At 49.3% G+C, this 12,298-nt stretch overlaps 2 protein-coding genes across 4 annotated transcripts in view; one reads left to right on the top strand and one right to left on the bottom strand.

The window, feature by feature from the left end:
- Positions 1-931: 931 nt before the first annotated feature.
- Positions 932-11,071, bottom strand: NDUFAF1 (NADH:ubiquinone oxidoreductase complex assembly factor 1). 3 transcript variants are annotated; one of them, XM_068161435.1, is made up of 5 exons: positions 10,685-11,071; positions 7,670-8,296; positions 5,035-5,220; positions 3,770-3,844; positions 932-1,365 (listed from the first exon to the last, which is right to left on the bottom strand). In XM_068161435.1, the coding sequence occupies exons 2-5, from the start codon at positions 8,177-8,179 to the stop codon at positions 1,225-1,227; spliced, it is 912 nt and encodes a 303-aa protein (XP_068017536.1). In that variant the 5' UTR covers positions 8,180-8,296; positions 10,685-11,071; the 3' UTR covers positions 932-1,224. The 3 variants fall into 3 exon arrangements, with proteins under 3 accessions (XP_068017536.1, XP_068017535.1, XP_068017537.1); XM_068161434.1 differs by having other exon boundaries at positions 10,699-11,071; XM_068161436.1 differs by lacking the exon at positions 10,685-11,071 and adding an exon at positions 10,057-10,576.
- Positions 11,072-11,186: 115 nt separating this feature from the next.
- The window catches only part of RTF1 (RTF1 homolog, Paf1/RNA polymerase II complex component), a 42,478-nt gene continuing 41,366 nt past the window's right edge, over positions 11,187-12,298 (top strand). Inside the window, exon 1 of the mRNA XM_068161432.1 lies at positions 11,187-11,304. Coding sequence (XP_068017533.1) covers positions 11,227-11,304 — 78 coding nt within the window. The 5' untranslated portion in view covers positions 11,187-11,226. The remainder of the gene's footprint in view (positions 11,305-12,298) is intronic.

The raw sequence follows: 12,298 nt of genomic DNA, 5'->3' as shown, positions 1-12,298 counted from the left end.
TCACTGCTTGTATCAGCTAGTATACCTCCTGCAGGGAGAAGTACCTTTGCTCACCCTTGTATTTACTACTTGGTGCCCTCTTCTGTGATGAGTTTTCCTTACTGCTCAGCCTGCCTACCACTTCATGAAAGTGTGTTTGTTCTGGTATCTTCAGAAACAATTGTCACCCCTCTTTTGCTGTTAAGCCACTTCATTCTTTGCAGGAGGAGAAGAGCAGTACAAAATACTGCTCCAGCTTGCCTTATTGTGGCCTCTTCCATATGAAATGTAGGCTCGCTCAGTATTTGTGGAGCAGAGTTGAAGAAGGTCACTGCAGAGGAGGTCAGTGCTTGGTTTTGTTTCAGCTGTCCCAGTCTAATCAATTCAGCACTCACTCTTTAAAATGTTTCTCAAATTACTAAAACCCTGAGTTCTGAGAAAAAGAGAGGCATTGAGCTCTGTGATGCTGGCTGAGGCTGTGACTTCTTACCACACAGCAGAGCTAAACTGATTGCACCTATCAGAAGTGTGATCAGATCTGCCCTGTCCTGGTGTTTGTTGAGCTGAGCTCCTCAGGCAGCAGTGATGGGGGTTTCCCCCCACCCACCCTTGGAGCATTACTTCTGTTCAACAACCTCAGCTCTCTAAATCTGCGTAGCACCACCCTCACCAGCTCTAAGCAGCCCAGCCCCTTGCTCAGCTACTGTTTCAGCCTTGGCAGTGGCAGCTTTTTCTTTTTTTAGCTATTCCAAGGAGCCAAAGCTCAGTGCCTGCCTCTTCCTCTTCTGGTGCAGCTCTCTGTAACTTTCAGTGTGAGTTACACTTAAGCACCCCTCCTCAGAGTATTAATTCTCTCTGCAGTTTAAGACTAGCTGAGGGGAGTGTCTTACCACTGCCTACAAGCTGTAGGATGCAGAAAATGAAACTGTTGTACAAAAAAACTACAACAAACTCATGAAATGCTTTTATTTCTGTGAAGGTCAAAACAGGGGCCAAGACTTATCCAGGCAGCAGTGCTTTGTAAGAATGCCTCACACTCCTCCCCAGGCTCTGTTCCAGTCCATGTATGTACAATCTCCAAGCTTCTGGAGCCAGCAGCTCAAAGATGCCAGCAGTGTCACTCTTAGTCAGACTACTACAGCCAGCACCTCACACTCTTGTCTTTTTTGATGTTTACAGAGAATCTTCAAGGTGTTCCAAGTTAAGAAGTGTTTTGTTATAATGATTCTGTGACACCAGCCCAGCTTAGACTTTAGGGTTCATTTCATACAGTTCATAAGCAAATTCTTCTGTATGAGCTCTATCATTCAGCAGGCCAATAAAATCTATCTCCAGCTGGAACGGACCATCGACTTTGTCTCCGATGGTGAACCCAAGGGTACAAACCTAAGTGAAAGGCACATAAATTAGAAGGGTATTTATAATGCTACACTCAGACATCAAGCCACCTCCATCTTTTACAAACAATTCATGGCCACCTGTTTCAAACTGGTGTTTGTTCTAAGTGCATCAGCACTTCACTATCACATTTTCCGTGCACCCCCCGGGGGAAGCTATTTCATTTCACATCTGCCTCTACTGCTTGAGCGCTGGAAAAATGGCCTGAGCCTGCAAGGGTTGGGTAGGGCTGGTTCCACCATGACTGGGTGTACAAAGAGCTTTTTGTTGAAGTCTGTTACAATTCTTTTATGAGCAAGAAACTGTAATTTAAGGTCAAGTCAGACACCTGGTGTAGGGTGGAAGTGCACCAAACCAGACATTTTTACAGGCAGGGAACTTTGTTACTGAGCTTTATATTAAGGCAAGGTTCCCAGGCACTGTTTCCCAATTAGAATAACATTCTTGCCTAGAAAAACATTCTTCTCTCCCCCACCACTATTATAATTTGAAAGAAATTCATCTAATAAATTCCAAGGGAAGCTGTGTGGTTCAGGGATGCTCCCCATCAGCCTGTGACTCGCCTGAAAGCTCTCAGCTCTTACATGCCACCAATCACCTTTCATAGCCTTTGGTGTCACCAGTTCTCTGACCAAGCTGGGTCACCCGTGGCAGTGACTGGTGATTACAAAACCCCAGCTGCCCTCAAGCCCTGCTGCTCATGCAGGGAAAACAGTGCCTAGGGTCTGTCAGGTAAAGCTGAATAATTGGAGGCTGAGGCTAGGTATTTACTGCAAATGTGCTAAGTAAATCATAGGGCAGAGCTAAAGAAATTAAGTACACTGACATTACTCTCCCATCACTGATGTTTTAAGTGGATCTTCCCCAGCAGCAAGCTCTACAATGGGTCCTTTGGCTTGTGGAGCCCAGGAGGCTTTTAAAGCTCCCTCTTTTTGCTTCATACTGTTAGAGATGACTGTGGGAGTGACCTAAACTCTCCGCTCTGAACAATCTGCTCCCTGCGAGCCCTAGATACGTTAGCCAGAGCGACTGGCTCAAGCAACAGGCCTTTTCTTTTCTCCCCATATCTACTTCTGTTTGCCTTTTGATTTTCTCTCTGCATTAAGCTGCCCTTGGCTGCATACAGGAGGGTCACTGAAAAGTCAAAATTAGACAACAAGATACAGAAAGTAATTTTTTCCAGCATGTCTTCTATGAATCAGCCAAAGAAAGGAAAAATACTCCATGTTTTTACTTAGACTGGAAAGCAATCCAAAAAAGAGCCTAAGGGAGCCTCAGCTTACTGCTCACCATATCAAGGTCACTGGTCTAGTGCCTCCTCAAATTAAATCTCATATGGTATCCCTGGCACTCTTGTGTCAGGAAGAAACTTCCTGATGCTCACTGTTGTTACTGGCAGTGCTGTGCCAACTGGCCTTTTAGACTCTATTTTTGTCACTTTGATCACTCTTCAGAAAAAAACATATTTTTTTTTTGGAAAGGCAAAGTAAGTTGTGAGGTATTTGTTCTATGGATCCCTGGAAAATGTTTTCAGAGCTCCTTTGAAGTGAACTGGCAATGCTGCCACACAGTAGGGTGATTTAAATGCACGGGCAAGCACACGAGAAGTCTCTTCTAACAAGAGGAGATGCTGCAATTCAAATTGACAAACAAGGAATGTGTAAATTAATCTGTATCATGGTAGCAGTCAGGGTTGGAAGGGACCACAAGGATCAGCTAGTTCCAACCCCCCTGCCATGGGCAGGGACACCCCACACTAGATCAGCCTGGCCACAGCCTCATCCAGCCTGCTCTTAAACACCTCCAGGGCTGGGGCCTCAACCACCTCCCTGGACAACCCATTCCAGGGCTTCACCACTCTCATGGGGAAGAACTTCCTCCTCACATCCAGCCTGAGTCTCCCCAACACCAGCTTCATTCCCCCTAGTCCTATCACTACCTGAGATCCTGAGAAGTCCCTCCCCAGCCTTCTTGTAGGCCCCCTTCAGATACTGGAAGGCCACAATGAGGTCACCTCGGAGCCTTCTCTTCTCCAGACTGAACAGCCCCAACTCCTTCAGTCTGTCCTCACAGGAGAGGTGCTCCAGCCCTCTGATCATTCTCATGGCCCTTCTCTGGACACCTTCCAGCACCTCCAGATCCCTCTTGTAATAGGGGCTCCAGAACTGGAGGCAGTACTCCAGGTGGGGTCTCACCAGAGCTGAGTAGAGAGGGAGAATCACCTCCCTTGCCCTGCTGGCCACTCTTCTCCTGATGCAGCCCAGGATCTGATTGGCTTTCTGGGCTGCAAGTGCACACTTGAGAGCTCATGTTGAGCCTCTTGTCCACCAGCATATCCTGACAATATAATCCTAAAGGAATTTCAGACAGCTGAAGCCCACAGAAAACTTGCCTTGTCTAACCAGATAGGATACTGGTAATCCTGGACTCTTCCTCGACTGGACAGGAAGAATTTGGAGAATGGAATCTGACAGAAACAAAACAAAACCAAACCATGTTTCAGTGTCTGTCACCAGTACATAAAGCTTGAGAAGAAAAACCTGTCATAGTAAATGAAATAACACTCTTCCACACTGGTACCAGCACTAGTTGGTACATAGAACTGGCACAGGGGATGGGCCACATTAACCCTTCACTGACCACTCCTGGCTAGCTCCCGGCCCATGCTGTTCTGAGGCAGCTTTTGGTAGCTGTGCAGGACTGTTAGACTGCTAGGACACAAGGAGAGGCTGCAGCACAGAAGGTGCAGAGGTATATCAAGAATATCTCCTTCCAATAAGGTGTCAAGAGAAAATGGAAGTTACTGAAGAGCGTGGCATGCACATGCATCAACAGCTCATCGGTACCCACATTGGGTACCTCAGTGCAGACCTCACACTGAGACATCAGTACTGCAGCAAAGCAGTTGCCAGCAAGGCAAAAAGAACTGAGTGCAGTGGGAGCAAGGAAGAGGAGGGGCTGCAGTAAAAGACAGGAAACAGGAGGGTTGGCTGGTGGGGATGAGGGGAAAACATGCCAGCCAGCAATGACACAGCCTCCTGACTCCTCACCTGTGTATCACTGGCTGCTCCCATATGACTGGGCAGCAGTGTTATGATGGACCCAGTGCCAGCTGGTAAGGATGTGCAAATCTTGCTGCTGTCACCAACAAAGTACAATCGCTCCCCAAGACTCATCAGAAAAGAGCCCAAACTCCCATTGTTTATTATTCTCTTGTGCCTCAGATTCAAAGGCCACAAATGATACCTCACACCTCTGACTGCCTCCAGCAGGTCAGCAGGTTAAGCAAATCCTATCTCAGGTTATACTCACACCCATTACAGATAAACATTTGTGGCAGACAATGGTCCTGGCTACATCTGCTAAGCTTCACTCACTGTATCCATTCTGTTATTCCAGTAATGGCTTTAAGGTGAAGGTATATAGGATCAAATATACACCTGATTGGATGAAATATACAACTGCCACAGTGTCCCCTCCCACAGTCCAGTGATTTATGATTTTGGGAACTCCCCAGCCAAAGGCACACGTCTGTTGTAGAAAGATACACAACAGAAATGCTGTTGAAGGGACAGCAACAGCAATAAAAGCGATTCCCCTTCCACAGAGCCAGGACCCCAAGAGAGCCCCATGAGCCTGGCAGACTGATCAGCTCACCTTTATTTCCTCCCAGTATGGACCCCCTCGGGTGAACATGAAGTAGTTGTAGAGGTCATCCTTTTGATGAGAGAAGTAAGGGTCTGTATAAATGTTTACCATCCAAGGCCGGCCATCGCCACGGACACGTAAATAGAGACTGTTGAAGTTTGACCAGTCGTAGTACTTCCTCCTAGCAAAAGATCCCTGCAAATTATTAATAAACAGAATCATTCCTCCTTCATAAAGGGAAGCTTCCATTGTGAAGAACAAGAGCAGTCCTGGTTTGATCACTGCCCTCGCTGTGACATCAATATCTACTATAACCTAGTGAAAACTGGGTTATTCTTTCATCAAGCTACTGGCTGATCTCACTGACTTTCTTTCAACACTGTATCAGAAACCACAAATTACAGTATCAGCACTCTAAGGTCTACTGCTGTAATTAAAACCCATGATCTTGCAGTTATCAGAAATCAGACCTCCTTCCTAGGGCCAAATTCCCTCCCAGGCAGGTACACACAATGCTGCAGTGATGGATCAGTAGCTATGTAGCTCATGAAGTTTAATGTGGCTCATTAAGATTAATATGCTGTGGTCAGTACTAGATTATGCAGTGGTGCTTACATGAAACTTTCCCCCTGTACTCAGCACTGGTTAGGCCACACCTTGAGTACTGTCTCCAGTTCTGGGCCCCTCAGTTTAGGAAGGAGGTTGACTTGCTGGAACATGTCCAGAGAAGGGCAACAAAGTTGGTGAGGAGTTTGGAACACAGCCCTATGAGGAGAGACTGAGGGAGCTGGGGTTGCTTAGCCTGGAGAAGAGGAGACTCAGGGGTGACCTTATTGCTCTCTACAACTACCTGAAGGGAGGTTGTAGACAGGCAGAGGTTGGTCTCTTCTCCCAGGCAACCAGCACCAGAACAAGAGGACACAGTCTCAGGCTGCACCAGGGGAGGTTTAGGCTGGATGTTAGGAAGAAGTTCTACACAGAGAGAGTGATTACCCATTGGAATGGGCTGCCCGGGGAGGTGGGGGAGTGACCATCATTGGAGGTGCTCAGGAGGAGACTTGATGGGGTGCTTGGTGCCATGGTTTAGTTGATTAGATGGTGTTGATTAGTTGATAGGTTGGACATGATGACCTTGAAGGTCTCTTCCAACCTGGTCTATTCTATTCTATTCTAAATTGAAGAAGTGGAATAATTCCTCTCCTGTGATAATTTCCCTTACTGAAGACTGCCCTGAGCACTGGAAGCATTTCATGTTTTCCAACCCATCTTGTCATGAACTTGTCATGTGCACAACAACATGGACTGCAAGCACATCTCATTTTTGAACACATTTTTTTCCCAGAGATGTTAAAAGTCCTGTTGTAGAGATTTGCACAGGGGTAGGCACAAGACTTTTCAGAGAAGTCACATGGAGCAATGGGGGGGGGGGGGGGGGGGAGAGGGTCAGGGGTATTCTTGGCCAGAATTGCTTACATCAAGTCAAAATGTGCACCAAAAATTCAGAGCTTACCCTTTCATTTTACAGTTGCCTAAACTCATCTTACAGGCAACAGGATGAGTGTATCAATGCATTTATACCAGGCCTGTGGCTTCCTGATTTTACAGTTTTGCCAGTTTTGAGCTTTTTTACTTAAATAAAGAAGAGCCTTTGTGTTTATGTTGCCACCCTCTGATTTCAAACTGCATTATGCAGATGGACTGGTACACTCCACTGGTTCAGAATTAGGAGGTGAAAGTTGGGAGTCACATTGGCACAAGTCCACAGCAGTGCTGAGAATTTAACTTAGGTAAGACTCAACTTGCTGTTCCGCTGCTCTGACCCAGTGTCACCATTTCAATCTGTTCATCTGCTTCTCACTTGCCCACTGATTTTGCTCCCTTGTGTTCTCTGCTCTCTAGGTTTCTGATCCAGAAAAGGTTTGACCTCTGTACTGTGGCAAATCACAAACAGCAGGATGATCTAAAAAGTCAAGCATTTTATGCTTGGAGTCAAGATGTTCCTCTGCTTTTAAAGGGGCTTAAAAATCAGGAATGAAGCCAGCAATATTAATAATAAGCACATCTATTTCTTGTTCTGGTCAGTTCTGAGCTGCCAAAGATGTGCATCTCACTTCTTTTGAAGTGCACAAGAAGTCAGGCCTTTAAAAAGCACATTTCAAAGCATTGTTTTCTATTCTTGTGAGAAAAAGGATGAGGTCATTCACCTAAACCAAGTCTGATGAATAGGCCAAGTTAAAGGCCAGAAAAACTGTCCTTATGACACACTCAAATTGAAATGTAGAGAGATACTGATTTTAATCATACCAGGTTTGTATATAAAGGTTCATTACAGACCCTTTATTTGCACAAAGGGTCCTGCAAACAGGGCTACCTTGACAAAGAGATGCCCTGTTGTACATCAGTTTGGGATCAAACATGTAGGAGTCCTTTTCTAAGAAAAGAAAACAAAAGCCAAGACAAAGTTTAAATTCCTTCTCCAGACTGAAGGATGCAGCAGCAATTACATCCTTGAAGGAATATCTAATACTGCTGAAAGTGAGCAGTCTGAGCCACAGTAAACAGCCCACTTGCTGTCTCTGGGATTACACAAGCACTCTCTCTGGTGAAGCAAGGGAAGCTTGTGCAGACATGAAGCTGTACTTACCATAAGGGGTTTAGCTCTCATACTACAATAGCCACTGTATTTTGTCTCCCCATCACGAGGCACTTCTGTATTGAGGGTTCCATACAGCAGAGCAGCCTGGTCATTCCTACCCAATTTGAGGTAAACTTCACTTTTGCCTCCAATCTCTGCATCAGAGGAAACGACCCATTTATCTAAATCTTCCTGGCTGCGAAACTCCCACACCACCTTTGTCTGCTCCAGCAGGAACTTGTCCCACGGCTGGCCCCCAGGTCCTGTTAAATGTTCTTTGGACTCCTTCTTCAGCAAGCTTAGCTGAGTCTTTAAGACATCAAAACTCTTCTTGAAGCTCAAATCCACACTTTTCCAGGCTGGTTTTTTCTCAGGCTGTGACCCTGGTCTCCTGTAGCTGCTGTACAGTTTTGACATGGAATCACTGAGGAGAGGTCCAACTAAAGGGTGCAAAAAGTTGTGCCTGAAGCATCTACCACGTAAGGAAGCACTGTTCAGCAAGACAGTAGTCAGAGCCATACTGGTAAACTTGAATAATCCACTACCAGTAAGGCAATTAATGGGTTTTAAAAGGTTTTTAACAATAAAACTAGTATCCAAAGCTATCTGGCTTTAGTTACTGTAGCTTATCTCCACCTACAATGAAAGAGAGGAAAAGATTTTAAAAGCTACATATAGGATGCTTGTAAAACTGTCTGATGTTTAAAACAAATATTAACTTGAAACAAGTTAATACACTGCAGTGTGCCCAGGCAGCCAGGAGGGCCAATGGCATCCTGGCCTGCATCAGGAACAGTGTGGCCAGCAGGAGCAGGGAGGTCATTCCGCCCCTGTACACTGCATTGGTTAGGCCACACCTCAAGTCCTGTGTCCAGTTCTGGGCCCCTCAGTTTAAGAAGGACATCGAGACACTTGAACATGTCCAGAGAAGGGCAATGAGGCTGGGGAGAGGCCTTGAGCACAGCCCTGTGAGGAGAGGCTGAGGGAGCTGGGGTTGTTTAGCCTGGAGAAGAGGAGGCTCAGGGGAGACCTCATGGCTGTCTACAACTACCTGAAGCAGGGTTGTAGCCAGGAGGGAGTTGGTCTCTTCTCTCTAGCAACCAGCACTGGAACAAGAGGACACAGTCTCAAGCTGCACCAGGGAAAGTTTAGGCTGGAGGTGAGGAGAAAGTTCTTCACTGAGAGAGTCATTCCCCATTGGAATGTGCTGCCCAGGGAGGTGGTGGAGTCACCATCCCAGGAGGGGTTCAAGAGGGGATTGGATGTGGCACTTGGTGCCATAGTCTAGTCATAGGGTCTGTGGTGACAGGTTGGACTTGATGATCTTTGATGTCTCTTCCAACCTTGGTGATGCTGTGATAATAAGGTTTCTAAAACATGCCACCTATCTAACTGCAAAGTATTAACCCCCACAAGAAAACCACAATTCCACAACAGGTAGACCCTGCTGCCACATGGACCACAACAACAGCCTCATCTGACAGCCACAGGCAATCAGACTTCACAGATGGGAAGTCCTACTGCTGCCACACTATGCGCTTCTTCCATACATCATCCTGTCCCTCGCCACCACAACATCCCTGGTTTAGGACTACAAGGAGGTTTGCAAAGACCAAAGAATTAATATGAAAGACTGCAATTTAATATATATATATTTTTTTAGAGAGTTATGGAAGAAATCCTAAAGATCTTGCCTTTGCTTATCCCTGCATCGCTGTCAGTAGGAACAGTTAAGGCCACACTGCTATTCTCTAGTTCGCAAGGGAGAGCCTTGATGTTCCATGCTCTTTAAAGAGGCTACCACGCCTGACTCATAAATAGTTGCTTGGTTTGTTGGGGTTGTGTTTTCCTTGGTTGGTTGGTTTTTTGACAAGCAATAAATCCTGAAGTGATGTCAAATCCGTTCACCTCCTCTGAGCTTTTAAGAATGGTACCAGTCACTCCACAGGTATTCTTTACATAGAAGCATTTTGGTGGAAGAGACCTTTAAGATCAAGTCCAGCCGTTAACCTAAGTCATCGCTAAACCACGTCTCTCAGCAGCACATCTTTCAAACACCTCCAGGGATCGTGACTCAAGCATGAGCAGCCTGTTCCAAGGCTTGCCAACCCTTTCAGTGAAGAAACTTCTAATGTCCAAACTAAACCTTCCCTGGCACAACCTGAGGCTGCTTCATCTTATCCTAGTTCTTGTTATTTACGGGAACAGACTGATCCTCACCTCACTACAGCTTCCCTTTAGGTAGTTGCAGAGTGAGAACGTCTCCCCTTAGCCCCCTTTTTCTCCAGGTAAATATCACATTCCTTCCTATGCTTAAGGATAAAAATTACTATTATTGTTCTCGTACCACGATTAAACTCTGCACCGAGGACTAAAACCGCACTGAAGGAACTCACATTTTCTCTTATCACACACTCAGCGAGATAGGAAGCAAGCTCCTCCAAAAGAGCCCCCATGCGCAGGGCTTCCACGCCGCTTGACAACTGAGATGAGCGGGCACCACGACAGCAACAAGAGCCGGGACGGTCACTCAGTCCATTTCTGGCCCCCGCCGGCAAACCTGCCCCAATCCAAAACCTCACCGGCAAAGAGGAACGCGCCGCAAAGCCGCGGCCCGCAGCCATGCCGAGCCCAGCCCGGCACAGCCTAGTCCTTGCTTCCCACAAGTACCGAGAGAAAGAAAATCGGACGTTTTAATGAACGTTCCTTTTGTCAGGTGTCAGTCCCTAAGCAACATTGTACCGTTACGCCAGCGCGGGCTCACCGCCCCGCAGTGACGAAACCTCCGCTTCCAGCCACGGTCTCCCTTGAGCCTCACAGCGTCCTCACAGCGAACCGCGCCGCGGCCTGGGCGCCGCGGCCTGGGCACCGGGCCCGGCTCCCACCCGCCTCCTCCCGGCCCAGAGCGCAGAGGCGAAGTCGAAACGCAGTGACAGGCAGTAGCGGCCCCTCCCCCAGGCGATTCGCCTCGGCAGCCCCCTCCCCAGCTCCCTAATGCTCCCCAGCGCTGAGACGCGGCCTCACCTTCCCGCCCTTACCGGCAGGTCCCACCGCTTCCGCGCCCGGCGGGGGAACACGCGCCCGCACCGCTAACGTTCCGCTGCCGGCGGTAGCCACCGCGTTCCCGCCCTCGCCAGTGGCGGAGGCGATATCTTCCCTGCACGCTGCGGGAACAGAGAGGCACTTGGTGCTGAGCAGTTTATTCGCAAAGCTTTGCGTTTAACGAGAGGCCGAAGGGGAATGTGCGTGTTTGTGGGGAGCACGTCGGGGGCAGACCGCGAATAAACACTGAGAGGGGCGATTGCCGGCGCTCGCGAGGGCAGAGAGGCGAGGAAGAGGCGGCAGTAACGATTTCCCGCCGCCGCTTCCTCCTCCTCGCCCCTCTCCCGCTACGGGCGCCGGCTCCGCCTTTCCTCCCGCCCCGGCGCGGTGCGCGTGCGCGGTGCCCTTTGTGTCCCGGGCGGGCGAGCGGCGCGGGGCAGGCCGGGCTGCTGTGAGCGCCGCGCCGCCGCCGTCGGCGCCGGGGCGGGGAAGGGGTGGGGGGGGAAAAAAAAGCCGGCTCCGCCATGGTGAAGAAGCGGAAAGGCCGCGTCCTTATCGACTCCGATACTGAGGATAGCGGTAGCGAGGAGAACCTAGATCAGGTGCGCGGGGCAGGCCCGGCCCGAACGCGGGGCCTGGGATCTCCGGCCCGCGCCAGGGCTCGGCGCCGCCATCCCCTCCCTCGTTCCCTCGCTCCCGCCCGGGGATTTCGCGCCGCCGCCGTCGCTCTCCTCAGCCCGATGAGGGCCCCCGCGGCCTCGGTGAAGAGAGCCCGCTCTCCTTCGGCGGGTCCCTGGCCTGCCCCTGGCAGGCGGCCCGCGTTGGCGGGTTTCGGGGGCTGTTTGCAGCGGGGCCCGGTGCTTGCAGGAGGGCGGCGCACAGCGGGACAGAGAGGCGATGCTCCGGGGCGGCTTGGCCCTGAGGAGGGGGGAGTGAGGCCCGGCTGCCGGCAGTCGTCACCCCTTGGGTAGTGGGGGAACAGGCCCGAAGGGGTTGGGCAACTTTTTTTGTGGTGCTTCGGCACGCCCGGAGAGCGGAGAGGGAGAGCAGCGTGTCAGGTCCTTGTCTCCCGCCAGCTCGGTGCGCCCCGCGGGGCAGGCGGGCTCCTGGGGCAAGTGTTAACGCGTGTTTAACGCTCCCTCCTCCGTCCGAGCGACTGGGCTGGGGGAGCTCTGTTCGTGGGAAAGTGTGTGGAGTTAGGAGCTGGTAGATGTAACAAGGGGAAGTATTTATTTATCACCAGCACGTCTCCTGGGGCTGCAAGTGTGATGTCTGGTGTCAGCTTAACCGTGTCAGGGCTGCGAAAGGAGCTCTTTGGAGGGAGCTGCTTTCGAAGATTTACACTTCGGTGTAGCAGGTGTCGATGATGTGATTGAAATGCTGAATAAAGACATTATAAGTGAAGTGCATTGCAGCATGTATGGCAGTGCATGTTCCGGGGAGAAGCTTGGCTGGTTAAAGATGCTGAAGCCTCCATATCTGCTGTAATTTATGTTCAGGGCCTTCAGGGTTTTCAATATAGAAGCTGTTGCTATGTTGCAATAAAAGAACCCTCCCCAAACACTCAAAAATAGTTTTGCAGCTTGGAGCTTCAGA

The sequence above is a fragment of the Melanerpes formicivorus genome, unplaced genomic scaffold, assembly GCF_026170545.1.
Source record: "Melanerpes formicivorus ecotype bairdi unplaced genomic scaffold, bMelFor1.0.p_v2 SCAF_58, whole genome shotgun sequence".
Classification (NCBI taxonomy): Eukaryota; Metazoa; Chordata; class Aves; order Piciformes; family Picidae; genus Melanerpes; species Melanerpes formicivorus.
This window is presented reverse-complemented; position numbering and strand designations above follow the sequence as displayed.

Bases quoted from the DNA above. Each gene is read 5' to 3' on its own strand.
- NDUFAF1 (XM_068161435.1), bottom strand. From the start codon at position 8,179: ATGGCTCTGACTACTGTCTTGCTGAACAGTGCTTCCTTACGTGGTAGA. The intron at 5,221-7,669 runs GTAAGTACAGCT...AATAATTTGCAG, and splicing joins TGAGAGCTAAACCCCTTATG to GGATCTTTTGCTAGGAGGAA. The intron at 1,366-3,769 runs GCAAGTTTTCTG...CCTTTCACTTAG, and splicing joins ATCCTATCTGGTTAGACAAG to GTTTGTACCCTTGGGTTCAC.